Source organism: Zerene cesonia, chromosome 12, assembly GCF_012273895.1.
Source record: "Zerene cesonia ecotype Mississippi chromosome 12, Zerene_cesonia_1.1, whole genome shotgun sequence".
In the NCBI taxonomy this organism is placed as follows: domain Eukaryota; kingdom Metazoa; phylum Arthropoda; class Insecta; order Lepidoptera; family Pieridae; genus Zerene; species Zerene cesonia.
The window spans coordinates 1,356,020-1,373,879 of record NC_052113.1 but is presented as its reverse complement, the minus strand read 5'-3'; the positions used below and the strand labels follow the sequence as shown (position 1 = coordinate 1,373,879).

The 17,860-nt window shown below is 34.9% G+C and overlaps 1 protein-coding gene across 2 annotated transcripts in view; it reads left to right on the top strand.

Moving 5' to 3' along the window:
- LOC119830726 (5-hydroxytryptamine receptor) overlaps positions 1-9,307 on the top strand; it is a 62,646-nt gene extending 53,339 nt beyond the window's left edge. For both annotated transcript variants that reach the window (XM_038353842.1, XM_038353841.1), the window contains 3 exons: positions 6,335-6,468; positions 6,893-7,002; positions 8,004-9,307. In XM_038353842.1, the coding sequence (XP_038209770.1) occupies positions 6,335-6,468; positions 6,893-7,002; positions 8,004-8,925 (1,166 nt within the window). In that variant the 3' untranslated portion in view covers positions 8,926-9,307. The remainder of the gene's footprint in view (positions 1-6,334; positions 6,469-6,892; positions 7,003-8,003) is intronic.
- The last annotated feature ends 8,553 nt before the right edge of the window (positions 9,308-17,860 follow it).

Sequence of the window (17,860 nt, the reverse complement as noted above, 5' to 3'; positions counted from 1 at the left end):
AAATGTTATTTGCAGTTAACAATTTTCTTTTTTCTTTATTACAATATTTATGGCAAGACTAGGTATAGCCTATAGCACCCAATGATAACCTTGGCAACCAACGGTGAAAGAATTCTTAAATCAGTCCAGTAGTTCCTGAGATAAGCGCCTTAAAACAAATTCTTTAGCTTTGTATTATTAGTATAGAGTATATATAGCTTATAATTATATATGAAATATATAATTATAAGCTAGGGTTTTAATCCTACTAATCCTATTATATATAATATTCAAAGTTAAAATATTTATGTACTTAATACCTACCTCCTGCTTTTTACTATTTCTTTATACAGTGGATTGACTGGAAGAGATCACTCTTTAGTGATAAGGTATTCTGTGCTGGTCTAGTTGTAAGTTTTTATATTTAATGTTTATTTGTATACCAGCATAATAAAGTGTTAAATAAATAAATAAATAATCCTACTCCTACTAATATTATAAACGCGAAAGTTTGTAAGGATGTGTGTGTGTTTGTTGCACTTTCACGCACAAACTACTGAACCGATTGCAATGAAATTTGGTACGTCGACAGCTGGACAACTGAAATAACATATAGACAACTTTTGTCCCGATATGTCTACGGGATACGGACTTACGCGGGTGAAACCGTAGGCCGCAGCTCGTATCATATATAAGTCTATATACAGCCAAGCGAAAGGTGGTTGTCTAATACGTATTTCGGATTGCTCCCTCCACGCGTTCCGTTGGTACATATATCATTATCTTCGCATAACAATACAGAATTTCTAATGAATTGTTCATCACAATGGAATGTAGGTGAGCGATATCAGAATGGTGAGAATGTCCTTTGAAATGAAATGAAATTTCGCTTCGGCAGGAATTAGGCCAACTCGCACCCCCACAGAAGATGGAGGTGAAATAGTAGCATGCTACTTTGTTTCGTTTGATGAGTGGGGGAGCTAGACCCGTATCCTTTTTCATACTCTTCCCTGTCCTTTCCTTTATTCTCTTTATCAATCCTTCCCTTACCCCTTATCCAGGAAAATTGGCAAGGCATATAGCCTCTAAAAACGCATATGGACAGCACTCATCGCTAACCATCAGACTACCCACCAGCTCTTTAGCCGACTATCACATGAAAATTTCGTCGATCAGGAAATAAATACCAAACAAAACATTGAAGATCGTTTACAATGCCTCCGGCTTCGCGAGTCTGTATTTACTAGAGAACTTTTGTAACTGTTTTTGTACTAGAAACTTCCCTAACCATTCGAACCAACCAAATAACAAGACATGTTGTTACATGTTACATTTTTTTTTTATCTTACAGTCGGCAATGGAGCTGGTGGCACGCCTGATGGTAAGCGCTACCACCGCCCATGAACATTTGGAGAGGCATAAGGTCCATTGTACACCTTACGCCTCGACAAATGGATTGCCGACTTTTTGGGAAGGGATTAAGAAAGGATTTGCGATAGGAATAAAGGAAAGGACTGGGAAGGGTAAGGAAAAGGATATGGGCCTCCGGCTCCCCCACTCACCTAACGAAACACAGCACAATGGGGGGTGTGGGGGGGGTGTGGTACTTCCCCGGTGCGAGCTGGCCCAATTCGTGCCGAAGCGTGCTCGACTACCACATAAAAACATGTTACATGCGCAAAGCCTATTCAGAGTGGCCAATACACGAGCAATAATACCGCGTGTCAGCGTTAAATCAGTTCAGATTTGCTGACATTTCGTTCCAACAAGAGCCCGGCTCAGTCAGAGCGCAACATTATACTTAGTTGAATCATACAGCTCGCTTGGTATAGACAAATGGCTGCAATAAATGCATTTATCACTCCTTTGACAGTGTTCTTGATAAGGTTAATAGTGGGACGATATAAAATGTGTTTTAGTGTTTTACACATATATTTACAGTTTTAATGCTAATGCATTTTCTAATTAAGTAGGTAAAAGATGCCTATAGACAAATGAAAAAAAACTGTTATTTAAATAAATTTTTAGGTATACATAGGTCACCTATTTTATTGCCCATTCGAACGGGTGGAATCCATTTATCCAGCAAAAGTTAACCGTGTCTTCATTTATTTGATTATTTCGTGCACCAGTTACATAATAACAAACTGTTATCCGCTTATTAATTGCCGATGACAATAATAGGCGCATAATCCACAATTTCTTTGTAATCACAACCGTGGACGGACTTGGCAGAGTTAGTTGGAACAGTTCCAACTCGGTTATATTAACGGGGAAAAGTGCCTAAATGATATTCCAAACTTCGCTTATAATGATATACGGATTTGGTCCATGGAAGTTATGAGTCCAATCTTGATGTGATGCAATCTTTCATAAATATGATAAGCGCAGACGTTATAGATTTGGGACGGGACTTTTTTTATGTCACAGAGCTTGTGGTTCGCCTGATGGACATTCGCAGAGGCAGCGAGTCCGCGAATGCGCTACCCGGTTTTAAGGGGTCAGTAAAAATGCTGCGATGGTTTGACTTACAAATATATAAATAGATATCAATGATGTCATTAGTATCCAGCTTCCTTTATGATGGATAAAAATTGCAGAATATATAACTATAGTATGATCAGACTTATGCAACTATACATTAATTTTATTAAATTTAGTTTTTATGATTAATATGTTGCCAATAATTTGAGGCGTTGATGCTGATGATGCTACGTTGAGTTCGTTCAGTGATGAATGGAGGTGATAAAAGTAAATAAAACAAAGTTTAAATACAATCGATGAACTATCAAAAACTGTTTATTAATTTTGTTAGGTACTTGTATTGGTCTTCTATCCGATCAGTCTATTAATTTCAGCATGGAATAGCGTTTCATTGGCCCGTACACTTTTGCTCTGTAATCTATTTCCTGCGTAGTAGGCTATTCTTAAAAAATGGGTCAATGTAACCAAAATTCAACTAGCTGAACCAATGTATGGTGTATATATATAAAAACACACACGGTAAAAAGCCATCGCAATGAAAACATAATAGAAAGAAAGAAAAGAAAGAAAGAAATTTTCTTTCTTCTTTCTTTCTTTCTTAAAACATAATAAAGTGAATTATTTACTTTAATTATTGCAAAATCGATTTCAATAGTCAAGCATATTAAAAAAATTAATTAAGAATGTCTTTTTCATTTGCGCAAAAGAAATCAAACGTCAAACTGACAAGACGTTGACGTGGCAACAAAGGCGATTCGGTGCTAAAAATAAACAATAATTCAGCACTAAGAATTAAATAGCGCCAAACGAAAAATTGCTCCACGGCACCTAATTAAATCCTGACACGCCTTGGCTGTGCTCTTAAAGAAATCTATTAAAAAGAAAATTGAAAACAACAAACGTTAATCTCTCTGACACATTTTATGATAAGCGACGGGATTTTAATTTCGTCCACGCAGTTTTGGCGGGCGGAATTCACATGTTTTGAAATTGCTTAATTATTTTGCGAACGCCAATTTTGTCGTTGATAGATTTATTAATTTTGCTAAATTGTATTACTCGTTTGTTAGTGTGTTGGACCTGATGTCATGCTGGTTACAATATCTGTATGTTTTATTTCATTTTAAGAGTACATTTTAGTGAAATATTGAAACCACATAAGAGGCCTGTGTCCCAGCACTGGGAACATGTATGGGCTGATGATGGTGAAAAGATATTCCATCTTCTTCTTCGTAAATCACTGAATAGGTATATTTTACTGAAGCTTGGTATAAAATTAGTTTTAATCGTAATATTAAGTCTTCGATGTTATGTTTTCATTAAAAATATTGTAATGAAAAGGTATAAAAAATCGTATACAATGCCTTAATATTTGAAAATCTTATTCAATATAAGTATGTGTCCCTTTTTATGTTACTAGAGCAGGAGCTTTGATTTAAGACTTTTCATAGAACGAATTATGACTTAGATGTATGTTATTTGACATTTATCTTTCTTCAAACGCTACGAATATTGAAAGATTCTTAGTCCGCTTTTCTATAAAATAACTATATTATAATGATAACCAATTATATTAAGACCCAGATTAAAATTCAGGAAGATCTGACAATACAGCTAAAGTGAGATGTAATATTTGTATATACTACACTTACAAACTTATGCGTTTATAATGTTAGTAGGATAATGATATTAATTACGCCGGTGGTTTGGATATATAGTATTGAGAACCTGCTCCTTTTTTGAAGTCGGTTGGAAAATGAAGCGAACTATAGTCCAGTTCAAGCATAATTCGCATACAAACTGTTAGCAGAATCAATTAATTTCTTGTAAGAAACCATGTTCACGCATTCACTTCTTCAAAACCTTATTATATCTAACATTATCATCATTAATGGCATTTCCAAATACAAATGCAGCGAAACTAAAGCGCTTTACAACACTGCGGCGCTTAGTAGACAGCAATAAAAACATAACTGGGTCTCATCAGAACAGAATCAGTTATAGAGTGCTAGGTCAAGAGGTTCGGTTGGGCTATTAAGCACGTAGTAGTTATACTTTTGAACGATACTTTCGTTGAAACGTTTCGAAGGTTTAACGCTTCGAGTGCATTGTTAAATGGATCTGTTTGTTATTACCCATCTGTGTGATTGAGGGGTGTGTGTTTTTGGTACATTGCATAGTTGATTTCTTCTTAATATAACATTGATTTCGGGCATATTGAAACTATAAATCATGGTTGTATGTTAATTTTGTAAACTTTCAAATTTCGAAATTCGAATATAATACATAAATACATTCGAATTTCGAACAAAAATGTGAATAGAATCATTATATTTTTTTACACTTTTTAAAGTATATACTGAAAAATGTATACTGAAACGGTATTTCCAATAAGTACTTATTAACAGTCTAGTGACATCTCTTATAAAGCAATATTCGTTCTCAAAGACCAGTAAAACAAAGGAAGTGTCTGCCTTATCATAGAACAGACTTCGCAAATGAAGATAACAAAATAGTTGTTATTGGAAGCGACATAGCAGAGTCACGAGTAAATATTCTCAGTATATATTATTCTCCCATGGGTCAAGGGTCGCGAGTGGGAAAAAGTTTTCCGTCAGTTTGAATTTTGTATGGAGGTCGGGTTAGGGTGTGGACATAAAGTGTTGATGTATTTGCGCAAACCATTACAGCACCGAATATTTAAACTGGCCTTACTTTAAATATAGCTGTAATAAGGTAAGGTACAAGAGGTTGGTAAATATAAACAGCCTTATAAATGTATTTTTATATATACGTACCTCTTTTAAACTGGATCCAATTCTCACAAAACTTTATGGTCTTCTAGGCTGTAGATAATACAAGTAAATTCCTTTAAATACATACATATCCCTGTTACTGTTATAATAATTAATAAAACCGTTGTACTCCGACAAACAGATGCTTAGTTAGCAAATAAAATTCCAATGTTTTCAATTAAAGATAAATTTTTTATAACACTTCAGATGTAATCAACCGAACAAATTGCAATTAAAAAATAATATGTCGTTATATAAATGGAATAAAGCACAAATTGAATGATTTGAAATAATTAAAATGACGTTTCAACAATGAACTACATAATGGTTGCTGATTATAGTTAATTATTGAGTATCATACAGACAAACGTATTTATCATTAAAACCAAAACTATATGAGCAACAATTTCTCAATATACATCGGAAAAATGATCGCCTAAAAGCCGTTACTGAGTTTCACAAAAAACAACCAACTCCTTCTATGAAGTACCAAAAAAACTGGATAGTCATTGTATAACCGCCCTTAAGGTCATTTAAGAGGGAGCTATCGTGAAAGGTACGGGATTTTGTTATATAGCTGTCTGTGCTGAATGAAATTCTCTTTTCACTAGTGTTGATATGAGGCGGTGCCAACTCTAATGGAAAGGTCTATGATACATAGTTGTTACACCGAATTTCGATGTTGCGAACATTTATTTTTTACCTTGACTATCGATAACGAGCAGGTAGAGGTTCTGAGGGTGCTTCTTTACAATCTTATTGACAGTGCCTATAGAAAACTATTTTAACTCCAAATCAACGAGCTGTGCTAAAAATTTGTGTTTAGTAAACCTTGGAAATTGCCATCAACAAAAACACATGAAATAAATGTGTTTTCTCCTTATTCTAGAACAATTTCCCTTGCTTACATACAAACATCGTTACTTTTTAAAGTGCTCTTTTTCTTACCTTTAGACTTGAAATATTTCTCAGCTACTGAGCGTTATTATAAAATCCTAATATATTCAACTTGTATCTTAAGTAGTAATAATTAGATATTAATATTCAATAGCCTCAAATAGTATGTTTGTTCCCAGGTAATGTATTCGTAATAGCTGCAATAATAATAGAGAGGAATCTGCAGAATGTCGCGAACTATCTAGTCGCGTCGCTGGCGGTGGCTGACTTGATGGTGGCATGTCTGGTCATGCCGTTAGGGGCTGTATATGAGGTAATATCGTCTATATGTCATATTAAGCTATTATTAGACTATACTAATCTCATTTACTTTGAATAATTTTAACAAGACATTGACATATGTTATTAACAATATTGGCCCATGTCTAATTCCTTGTGGCACTCCTTATTTAGAATTGGAAGTGATATCTAAATAATGTAAATATATTAGTATTATTACTGTTTTATATAAATATTTTTACAACATTTAATCAAACAGTTCACATATTGTATTCAGCAGTATATAATATTAATTGAAACTTAACTGATGTGGTTTAATAACAAAGTACATTTTGTCAAACATTTCAAATACACGAATAAAACTATCAAAATAAGACTAACGAAAGTCTCCGTTCATGAAACATTGAAAAAGTAACCCCAATACTAGTTCCGCAAAACTCAATCAATATCACCCACAGGTCAGCCAAGGCTGGATATTGGGCCCGGAACTGTGTGATATGTGGACATCCAGCGACGTACTCTGCAGTTCAGCATCTATACTTCATCTCGTTGCCATCGCCACTGACAGGTAAAAAGAAAAACATGATTCATTGAGCCATGAACTATATAGTCGTATATTGATGGAAGGGTGCATTGATTAAGTGCTTACAATAAAACTGTAGGTACGTGGGTAAAAACTTTTTACAATCCTACTAAATTGAAACATTATTTTAAGTATTTAAAAATATTGAGACATTAAAAAAATAATGTCTTCATTGTTAAATAATAAATAATCTATACTAATATTATAAACTGAAGAGTTTGTTTGTTTGTTTCAACGCCCTAATCTCAAGAACTATCGGTCTGATTTGAAAGATTCTAGGCTATATATGTAACACGGGCGAAGCTGGGGCGGACCACTAGTAAATCATAAACCAGGAATAAATTCTTACTTCATTGAAGGACCGCGTAAAAATATCTTAACATAAAGGAGCTACAATTTGTCTTTGGCAATCTAAAGATATACGCAAAAGGATGGTTCAACTGTGTTTTGTTAAAAGTCAATTTCAAAGTTTCCAAATTATTTCAATTCTTAATTTCAGTAAGTTTATAACCAAATACTATGTAGCATTGACATGAATAACGAGATTAATATATCTCGCAAATTATGTAGGATAATCCTAAGAATCTGAGCGCATTGTGACACTATTTCCTAGTTATGTCCTCAGTTTCACCCACAGAATACTCCAACGCCAATCCTCACATTCCGCATTCCAATTCGCATCATAAAGTAGCCACAGATGCGAATAAGTGACTCAGATAATATGTATTGGTATTTATCCTTGTAACAGTTCTCCAATGTATACGTGATGATTAGTAATTGCAACTATGTCGCATTATAATTTGTTCTAATGTTGATTTTTAACTTGAGTTGATTGATAATTAAAAATTGTATACCTTACATGTGCAATACAAGACAAATTCAACTCTGCATAAGGAAATTAGTATTCCTTTTCTGTTCTGCAAGAGAAATAATCCTCAATAATTTAATCTATAGTTTAAGTATGTCTATGGTTTGTTTTTTTCTAGGTACTGGGCTGTTACAAACGTCGACTATATCCACATAAGAAATGAGAAACGGATCTTCACAATGATTTTTCTCGTGTGGGGAGCAGCGTTAGTTGTGTCCCTCGCCCCCCAGTTAGGCTGGAAGGACCCCGACTACCTCGCAAGGATAACACAACAACAAAAGTGCCTCGTTAGTCAAGATCTTGCGTATCAAATCTTCGCAACGTGTTCAACGTTCTACGTCCCCCTCGCTGTCATTCTAATCTTATACTGGAAGATATTCCAAACGGCACGGAGACGAATCAGAAGACGCCGTGAGCCACCGCCCCCTCGTCCTACATCAGCTGACGGGGCTCCTCCTTCAGGAAGACCCGTACAATCAGCTAGAGACAGAAGGTTCGTAAAGAAACGATTCCTAAATCTGAAGAAATGCAACCAGCGCACCAGAGCTGAAACGATCGCCGCTGCGTTGTTACTAACTGAAGGTCAGAGTACATCAACAGTAGACACGCTGGACGAAGAGCCGCGTACAACTGCGTTTACGATAAACGAGAAACTACCAGCTGCTGTATCTCCAGAAAAGTCGTCTTCGACCGTTACAAATGGTTCGAAGCCTGAACGATCAATTGTTCCGGGTCCCTCGCAAAAAGAAAAGAAAGAATCCCTCGAAGCGAAACGCGAAAGGAAAGCAGCAAAAACTCTTGCTATCATCACTGGAGCGTTCGTTTTTTGCTGGCTACCATTCTTCATAATGGCGCTAGTGATGCCGATATGCCAGTCGTGTGTGATAAGCGACTATCTAGCGAGCTTCTTCTTATGGCTCGGTTATTTCAATTCTACTCTCAACCCTGTGATTTACACGATATTCAGTCCAGATTTCCGCCAAGCGTTCGCCCGCATTCTCTTCGGCACGCATCGCCGTGGCCGCAATAAGAAATACTAATATATCGCTATGTAATTATAGAACGGACTATTTATCATCATCATTGTATATTTCGGCTTGTATGTTATACATACCCGTTTGTAGTTAGTGTAAATATAAGTTAGTTAATTGTAAATAATGATATACATAATACGATATAGAATGTTGAGAACCGTTTTTATAGTTTATGCCAGCCGCGACGGTGTCGTTCCGAGTCCAAAACGACATCGCCGCTCGCTCTAAGGGCCACCGTACACCAATGCGGGGCAGAGGGAATGACACAAAAATACCTTGAGTTTCTGATGCAATCGTCTATTTTGTCAGCCGCTGTCTCTGCATCGGTGACGCGTGACCCTTACGTTGTTCCAGTGACATTACGAAATAAATATTCAAATTATATCACGCAAACCGACTTTTATTGCATTCCTATATGACGCTCATATTGAAATCGCATTTGAATAAAATTCTTACATGATATAAGAAATCGCCCGATCTAAATATGTACATACTACGTATGATACAATGAATAAAAATCTAAAAAACACTTACTTATTCATTCATCAGATAGTTATCATGGCTGTTAATACTAAATCTTATTTTATTTCTGAATACTAACACAAAAGCTAGTAATTATAATTATAGGCCTTTGTTATAAATAAAACTGGGCTTCAATTATAGACGTCACATTTCATGTTTGGTTATTTCTGTATTTTTAAGGGATCCGATAATTTCTAATCTCTATTATTATGAAATTGTTTAAACAGCATAATATTATATTTAGACTAAAATAGTAGATTTATATAAATGTAGAACTATTTAAAACAAACCATCACTCGTTGCATTTCGTGATATTAGTTATTACAGTTGATTCTATCATTAAAGCGAGATTGCTAGTTTTTAAAAACAACATTTATTTCAGTGGTGGAGATTTCTACATACTGTTGCAATAATTAAAGTCAGACAATATTGATTCAAAGACATAAATAAAATAATTTCTCAGGTTTTTATTATGAGGAAACATTTACATCAACTTTCATAATACACAAGTTAGATTATACTTCCAAAAAAGATAACATCGCTTGAAATTTTTACGTTTAATAATTCATCGAGAACTCATTCTACTTCGGCTAATATAATATTTAGGCTTTACCCAACTCTCAAACGAAACTTTAGAACATTATTGAAATAATTTATTTCACCTTACATTTTGTACAAACTTTCCTTTCGGATGTTAATTCTATCTTAAATTAACATCTCTTCAGAGTACTTGAATAATTAAAGAACCCAAATGCAATTCTAATTTCGAAAGTATGACTTTATAAAAACGTGTACAAATATTTACATGAGTAATTTTAAACAATAATTTAATTCAATCAAACAATCTTTAAGTTTTTAGAATTTCTTTCTTCACATTATCCCGCTCTGAAAACATTGTTTCAGTACAAAAACTCGTTATTTTTCCTCATTTTAAGTCTATATAGGTTCCGCATAAGATCTATATAAAATATTGCCGTTAAAAATAGAATTCGTTAATATGAAGAACATCTGCTCTTTTATATTTGATAAAATGAAATCGAGAAATTTTGAAAGAATAGAAAAAATTTGATCACGAGGCAGGCAAATTTTTCTATTCTTTCAAAATTTCTCGTTTATAAAGCATTTCAATGCTATAAAACTAAAAATTAAAAATGAAATCGATTAGAACTTATGCAATTATTTAAAAAAAAAAACAGTTTACAATATAATTCCATAAAGAACTATCGTTTTGGAGGAATTAATGAATGAATGAAATCTTTAAAAGGGTACTTATCGCGCATCTTGCCGATTCTTCTCGTATAATAAAAGTATCTATATGCTCCTCCTCCATCCTCAATAATAAAAGTATCTATATCCATACATAATATGTGGTTTGTTTGTTTTAAGCAATAGTAGTTGTTCTAGTTTTCAATCTGAACGTTATTTTAAACGCTGTGTTAAGTATTCTACTTGAAAATCTTAACGTAAAATTTTAAAATTAACACTCTTTGTCGTTTCTAATCTAAACTCATAATTAATCCGCAAACTTAGCAGGAGATTTGCAAAGAATACATTTTTATTATATAGGTTCGCTCGATGAATTCTACAAATTTAATTTCGTCTTTCACACTCTTTGTTTAAGGCTTATTTTCCTTTGTCCCCACATAAATCCAATGTCCATACCAATTAACCCTTCGCGAACTCCGCCAGACCAAGGGTCGGGAATCTAAATTATTTATTCCACATGTTGTAGAAGTAGGTAAACTTTTACAATTTTGTGTGTGTGCCGCAAAGGCGTTTTAATTATTATTTGTACAGCTTTTAATAATTGCATGACTCCCTATGTAGACTTTAATGAGCTGACCTGCGGACTGGAAGGTCATACGCTTTTGTTCGTAATATGGTGTAGAGAATTAAGTATAGTAATATGGTTTATTGCCTCAATTCTATATGGTATGGTTAATGGTTGAGTACGCGCAATTTGATTGGTGCTTAATTTTTGGAACTACTGAATAAGTTAGTCAAAGTCGAAACAAAAAAACAGAAACAGACTCAACAAATTAAACTATCAAATACTCAAAACACAGGTATATATTCATTCTATTATACAATAAACGTCACCAACATCCGTGTGGTGAAAGTAACACTCTAAATTCTAAATGAGGACCAAGTAACTAAAATTTCCTATAGAACACAACAAAAAAATCAAGCTAATCGGTAGAAAACCCACTGAGTTATAAACCATATAAGGTATTATATATTTAAGGTTCTCAATACTCGAATTGAGAACCTTCGTTTTTGGGAACATTAAAAATAAAAGTGCCACTGAGCAACTCACGAATTTCACGTCGAAATATTATCAAGAGGATTATATTTAACACAAAGAGCACACAATGGATATTCATTGCAAACTGCTCAAAATGCAAAATTTATAAGCGCATCACGTCACGATAAAATAAAGTTTCCAGTGAGAAAGTCAATAAATTATGACAGCGTTCGCGATATGAAAATAATGACGTCATATTGGAGCCAATATGCAAATATGGACACATTATACCCCGTAAGGCCTTGTCAGATAGGATGCGTTCTTACCGCGCGTCAGAGCGCTAACCTGACGCCACGCTAAGAAAGCGAATTATGTTGTATTTCTCGCTAATGACTGTCAGATAGGACGCGTTCTTACCGCGCGTCAGAGCGCTAACCTGACGCCACGCTAAGAAAGCGAATTATGTTGTATTTCTCGCTAATGACTGTCAGATAGGACGCGTTCTTACCGCGCATCAGAGCGCTAACCTGACGCCACACTAAGAGAGCGAATTATGTTGTATTTCTCGCTAATGACTGTCAGATAGGACGCGTTCTTACCGCGCGTCAGAGCGCTAACCTGACGCCACGTTAAGAAAGCGAATCATGTTGTATTTCTCGCGAATAACTGTCAGATAAGACGCGTTCTTACCGCGCGTCAGAGCGCTAACCTGACGCCACGCTAAGAAAGCGAATTATGTTGTATTTCTCGCAAATGGCTTTGTCAGACGAAACACGTTCTTAGCGCGCGTCAGAAACTTACCTGACGCCACGCTGTGCTGTTAGATAGAATACGTAATAAGCGCACGTCAGAACGTTGTCGCTGTTTGACAGTATATTAATTCGGCGTCATAGCGCGGCGTCAGTTTAGCGCTCTGACGCGTACCAAATACACATTCTATCTAACAAAGGCCTTATTCGTGTATACGTCGCGTTGTTCATCAAATGCTCTATGAACCAGTGTAACTTTCATCACAAACGATTCAATAGTTTTTGAGACAATTATATAAAAATTTATAAGCACCATACCACAGAATATGCTTTTGTACTACATTAATAGTCTACGACGTAGGCATTGCTACGAGAAAGTAATATCCAAAGAGCAATTTTTATAAAATACCGAAGTAGTAATATAACTCTATTACTACTTCGGTATTTTCATTAGAAAATAACATACTGCTTATAAGAAATCCATAAATAAATATCTCAAAGCAGACTTGTAGCAGATACAGGCTGCAGTATACAGGAAAATTATTAATGAATTTCAACCATCGGCAACTTATTTAAAGCATTCCAGATGAAAGCAATTTGCTTTGTTCTTTGATATAAACTATTAAAACATCAATTTTAAACATTTTAACAGCTTACCGTAATATCGCTGCACCCCTTTCATATAAATACTAGCTGCGGCCCGCGGTTTCATCCGCGTAAGTCCGTATCCCGATGTATCCGAGAATATCGGGATGAAAGTTGCCTATTTGTTATTCCAGTTGTCCAGCTATCTAAGTACCAAATTTCATTGAAATCGGTTCAGTTTTTTTTTGGGTGAAAAAGTGAAAAATATAGAGTAACAACCACATACACATACATCCATCCTCACAAACGTTCGCATTTATCATATTACTATAATAGGATTTCCATCGTCTTTTTAGCTATTCAAGGATTTTTGTTGCAACTCATTTATATCTAAAGTTACATTTATTAATTTCTTCAACAGTACTGATGTGTACCAAATGTCACAAACATAAAAAGCTAGTTTCCCGCCCCGGCTCCGCCCGGGATATGCATTGTTCTTATAAGTTTTTTGAAATTTTTAAAAAGCTTCTAATGAAGTGGCGACGAATCGATAAACTCAAATGACTTAAATCAGTTCAGAGTTTCTAGGGTTATAATAATATAGGTAGTGTAATTTAAACGACTATCTTTTTTACGAAGTATCAGCAGATTAGTATAGCAGAACAAGCTAAACGAACAACAACATTGAAAAAACAAGAAAAAAAAAATGTTTGCCTGTAAAGTCGGTTTTACGGGCGAAGATTTTACGTGACGTCTTTTTCTCGGTAGAATATTTATTGATATGAATATTATTAAATTGCACAATAGGAACAAGGAATTGAATGAAAATAAGAATTGCACAAATTTTAACTATAGAAAATATATTTTGTTTACTAAAAAGACAGAGACAGAGACACAAGCACGCGCCGATTCAATGCGCCTAATTCTCTAGTGCTGCGCGCGCGGCGGACCGATCATAGTTCGGTGACTCATCGTAACGTTACCGGGCGTTACACTTTTTCATAAGTGCCTCCGAGCCGCAACCTAATTTAAGACGTTGTCACGTCAATAAATAGCTTGTTTCAAAACAATTCTTATTTGAAGTAACGTACCGTACAATTTTTTTACTCAAAGAGCATCATCTAGTGGTGTAAAATATTCCTTATTCAAACAGCGAGGAACTGAAAGATGGTGCCTGAATGCGTCTCTTATGAGTACAATCTAGGGGCCTCCAACAGCAGAGTAAACAGCTGGCCTAGGCAAATAGCAAATACGCATGAATAGAATCCTCAGTGGATACGATCGACATAAGCTAATGTTTTGCTAATAGATCGATCAAATAAGATAAAAAATAAGTTTAAAGTTACAAAAATTCCTTCTTAGCTGGAAATTGGTAAAATTCCTCAAAACACAATTTAAAAGAAAATATCGAAATTTTCCTTAATTCCGGAACTTGAAAAAAGAATATTCGAGGTCAAAGGTCATAAAATAGAAAACTTCACAGTCACAAACTTTCAAAAAGTGACTTTGACTTTCGAACTAGTAATTACTGTGTCTCGGAAGTAAATTTTTCCGTATCATTAAAACAAATTCACAATATTAGAGTCCTGCAGACAATATGTATGGAAAAAAATAATTTTAAATAAATTTAACTTTTATTTTTTATTTAAGTTGGTACAAAAACTCGATATAATAAAAAAATTAAATTAAATTAAAATAAAATACTAGCTGCTCACGTTTCACCCGCGAAAGTCCGTATCCCATAAGAATATCGGGATAAAAGGTTGCCTATATGTTATTCCAGTCTTCCAGCTGTCGACGTTGCAAATTTCATTGCAATCGGTTCTGTAGTATTTGCGTGAAAGAGCAACAAACACACACACATCCTTACAAACTTTCGCATTTATAATATTAGTAGTATGAGTGTATTTGCACGTGATTGTGTAGCTTCAAGCTTTTGCCCGCGGCTTTGCATGCGTTAATTCGGAGTAGTTTAATAGATATTATTATACATATAAACCTTCCTCTTGGATCACTCTATTAAAAAACCCCCATTATGATCCATTGCATAGGTTTAAACATTGAAGTATACATAGGGACATAGGGACCGAGAAAGCGACTTTGTTTTAAGCTTTGTAGTGATGATATAAGTGTAATATATCGCAATACATGTTATATTGCAAACATTTAATAGTTCTTAGTTTTTCTGATTCTTCACAGTTATGTTTATGTAGCTAAGTTGTCATTTGTTTTTTCTGTAATACAAAAAATCTTCCTTCGCTAATCGCATTCGACACACCTTCAATACCCACACATACCTATCGAATCCATTGTAAGATGTGACACGTTCCAAATATCACACTTGGCCGTTACACTTCGACACAGTTTCATACGCCCAGCCAAGCAAATCTCGACTTTACGACCGTTCTAGTTTCACTTACGGACTAATATCTTTGTTAAGACGCAAAATTTCTGTTCGTACTACCTATCTTTGTTAACTTCTTTTAACTTATTTGAGTTTCAATTGTTTTTTTTTAATTTCCTGAAACTTTCAACATCATAAATGATAGTGAATTGCGCTAGGAATTTATTTACCAAACATAACAACTGCATGAATGTTATTAGCTTACGTACACACAAAAAATCCAATAGTATTTCCATCCGTTTAGGAGAAATTCATTGACAAGTATACGCACAAAAATATGTATATTGTATGTAAAGATTGAATGGTATGTGAAAAAAAGGTTGTATGTTGAGAAATTTTTGAAAGAATAGAAAAAATTTGATCACGAGGCGGGGTTCGAACCCGCATTTTTTGCCGAACCGTAGCAAAGGTTGTATGTGTTTTATTGCCAATAGAAAACATACGTTAATGTTTTAATACAAATGAATGCTATAAAACAATGAAAAGATCGATGAAATCTTTAAAAGTGACAAGTCCCAAAACTAGAACTTTTGTATGTGGTAGTCGAGCACGCTTCGGCACGAATTGGGCCAGCTCGCACCGGGGAAGTACCACACCCCCACAGAAGACCGGCTTGAAATAGCATTCTGCTGTGTTTCGTTCGCCGGGGGCCGGAGCCGGAGGCCCATATCCTTTTCCTTACCCTTCCCAGTCCTTTCCTTTATTCCTATCGCCAATCCTTTCTTAATCCCCTCCCAAAAAGTGGGCAATCCATTTGTAGAGGCGTAAGGTCTGCAATGGACCTGACGCCTCTCCAAATGTTCATGGGCGGTGGTAGCGCTTACCATCAGGCGTGCCACCAGCTCCATTGCCGACTGTAACATAAAAAAAAAATAGAAGGGTTACAAGGGCGAGCAAAGCGCACCCCACCGTTCCACAATATAAGCATTTTTCGGGTACACTTCACTAAACTATCATACTTTCATTGTTTTTAGCATAGCATTTTTAATTTAATATACAGAATTCTCTATTAAATATTCAGTAAACACTGCGATCAAACCGATACTTACTTCAAAGCCAAGACGGGCATACACTAACTCCTCCGAGCGTCGTACGAGTGACATATATATCGTGGAAATGGCTCGACTTGACTGCATTCCCTGGCGTGAAATCCTGAACGAGTATGCTTGAGTTATATCTAGCTGGAACCACAGATTATTGGACGTATATTTTCAGTTACTTGGTAATGAATTTTTAAACTTACTAGGTTACAAATCTAAATATATATCTCTCAAAGGTGACTGAATGCCAATGATCTATCAACGCACAGCCCAAACCACTGGACGCATCGGGCGGAAGTTTAGCATAGGATAGATGTTATGACGTAGACATCTGATAAGAAAGGATTTTGATAAATTCTTCCTACAAGGACATAAAAGTTTGTACCATGAAAATTTATTAAGACCGCGCGGGCGAAGCTGCAGGGAGCAGCTAGTAATATTACAAATTCAAAAGTGTGTTTGTTTGTTTATCCATCTTTCACGTAGCAATAATGATTCTTTAGTATGTTTTTTGTGATTGGACATTTAGAAGGCCTGCCAGGCACAAAAGCATCATATAGTCTTTATCATAGTAAAACATCTCATTCCCATTTAATTTTTAGTTTTATAGTATTGAAATGCTTTATAAATTATCTCATTCCCATATTAATTTTCTTTGAATACAAGTGCGAAGCCGCGGACGAATAGCTAGTATTATAAATGTGTTTGTTTGTTTGTCTTTCTTTCATGTCACAACAGAGCAATTATGATATGGTTCTCTGACATTCGTTGGGAGGTTAGAGAGTGAAATATTCTTTTTAAAGGTGAAAGGCCTTACCTTCACGGGCGTAGCCATGGACGGAAAGCTAGTAATATATTATATGCAACTACTACGTTACATAATATTTATACATAACACAAGTTTAATCAATATTGTTACATCTAAATTACTTCCAATATGAATATTTATTACAAGAACTTTGTAAACCCAATTTGTTTCATTTCAAACCAATATTTTCTATGCAAAGATTAGGCAGCTAATCAATCAATAAGTCAAACATGTATTTTAATTACCTATTTGTTAAGTTTAACTTTATTATTGGGTTTTGCAGAATATCTTTCATATTAACCGATAATTAAAGTTGATAGCCTTTTAGAATTAAATTATAAATTAATCACTGTTTCAACCAATTTTAATCCAATTTTATTATAAAGACGTCTTCCTGTTATCTTCGCTTTAAAATATCAAAATTTCCTAATTGCAATAAATTTAATAAATGCCGACTCTTATTTCATATTGACAAATATAATTTGTATAATAATTTTTAACAAATAATAATAATAACAATAATAATAAGCCCGCAGGGCACCTTGTGGCGAGGTGACGGGGAGTAGCGCCCCCGCGGTCCTTAGTTCT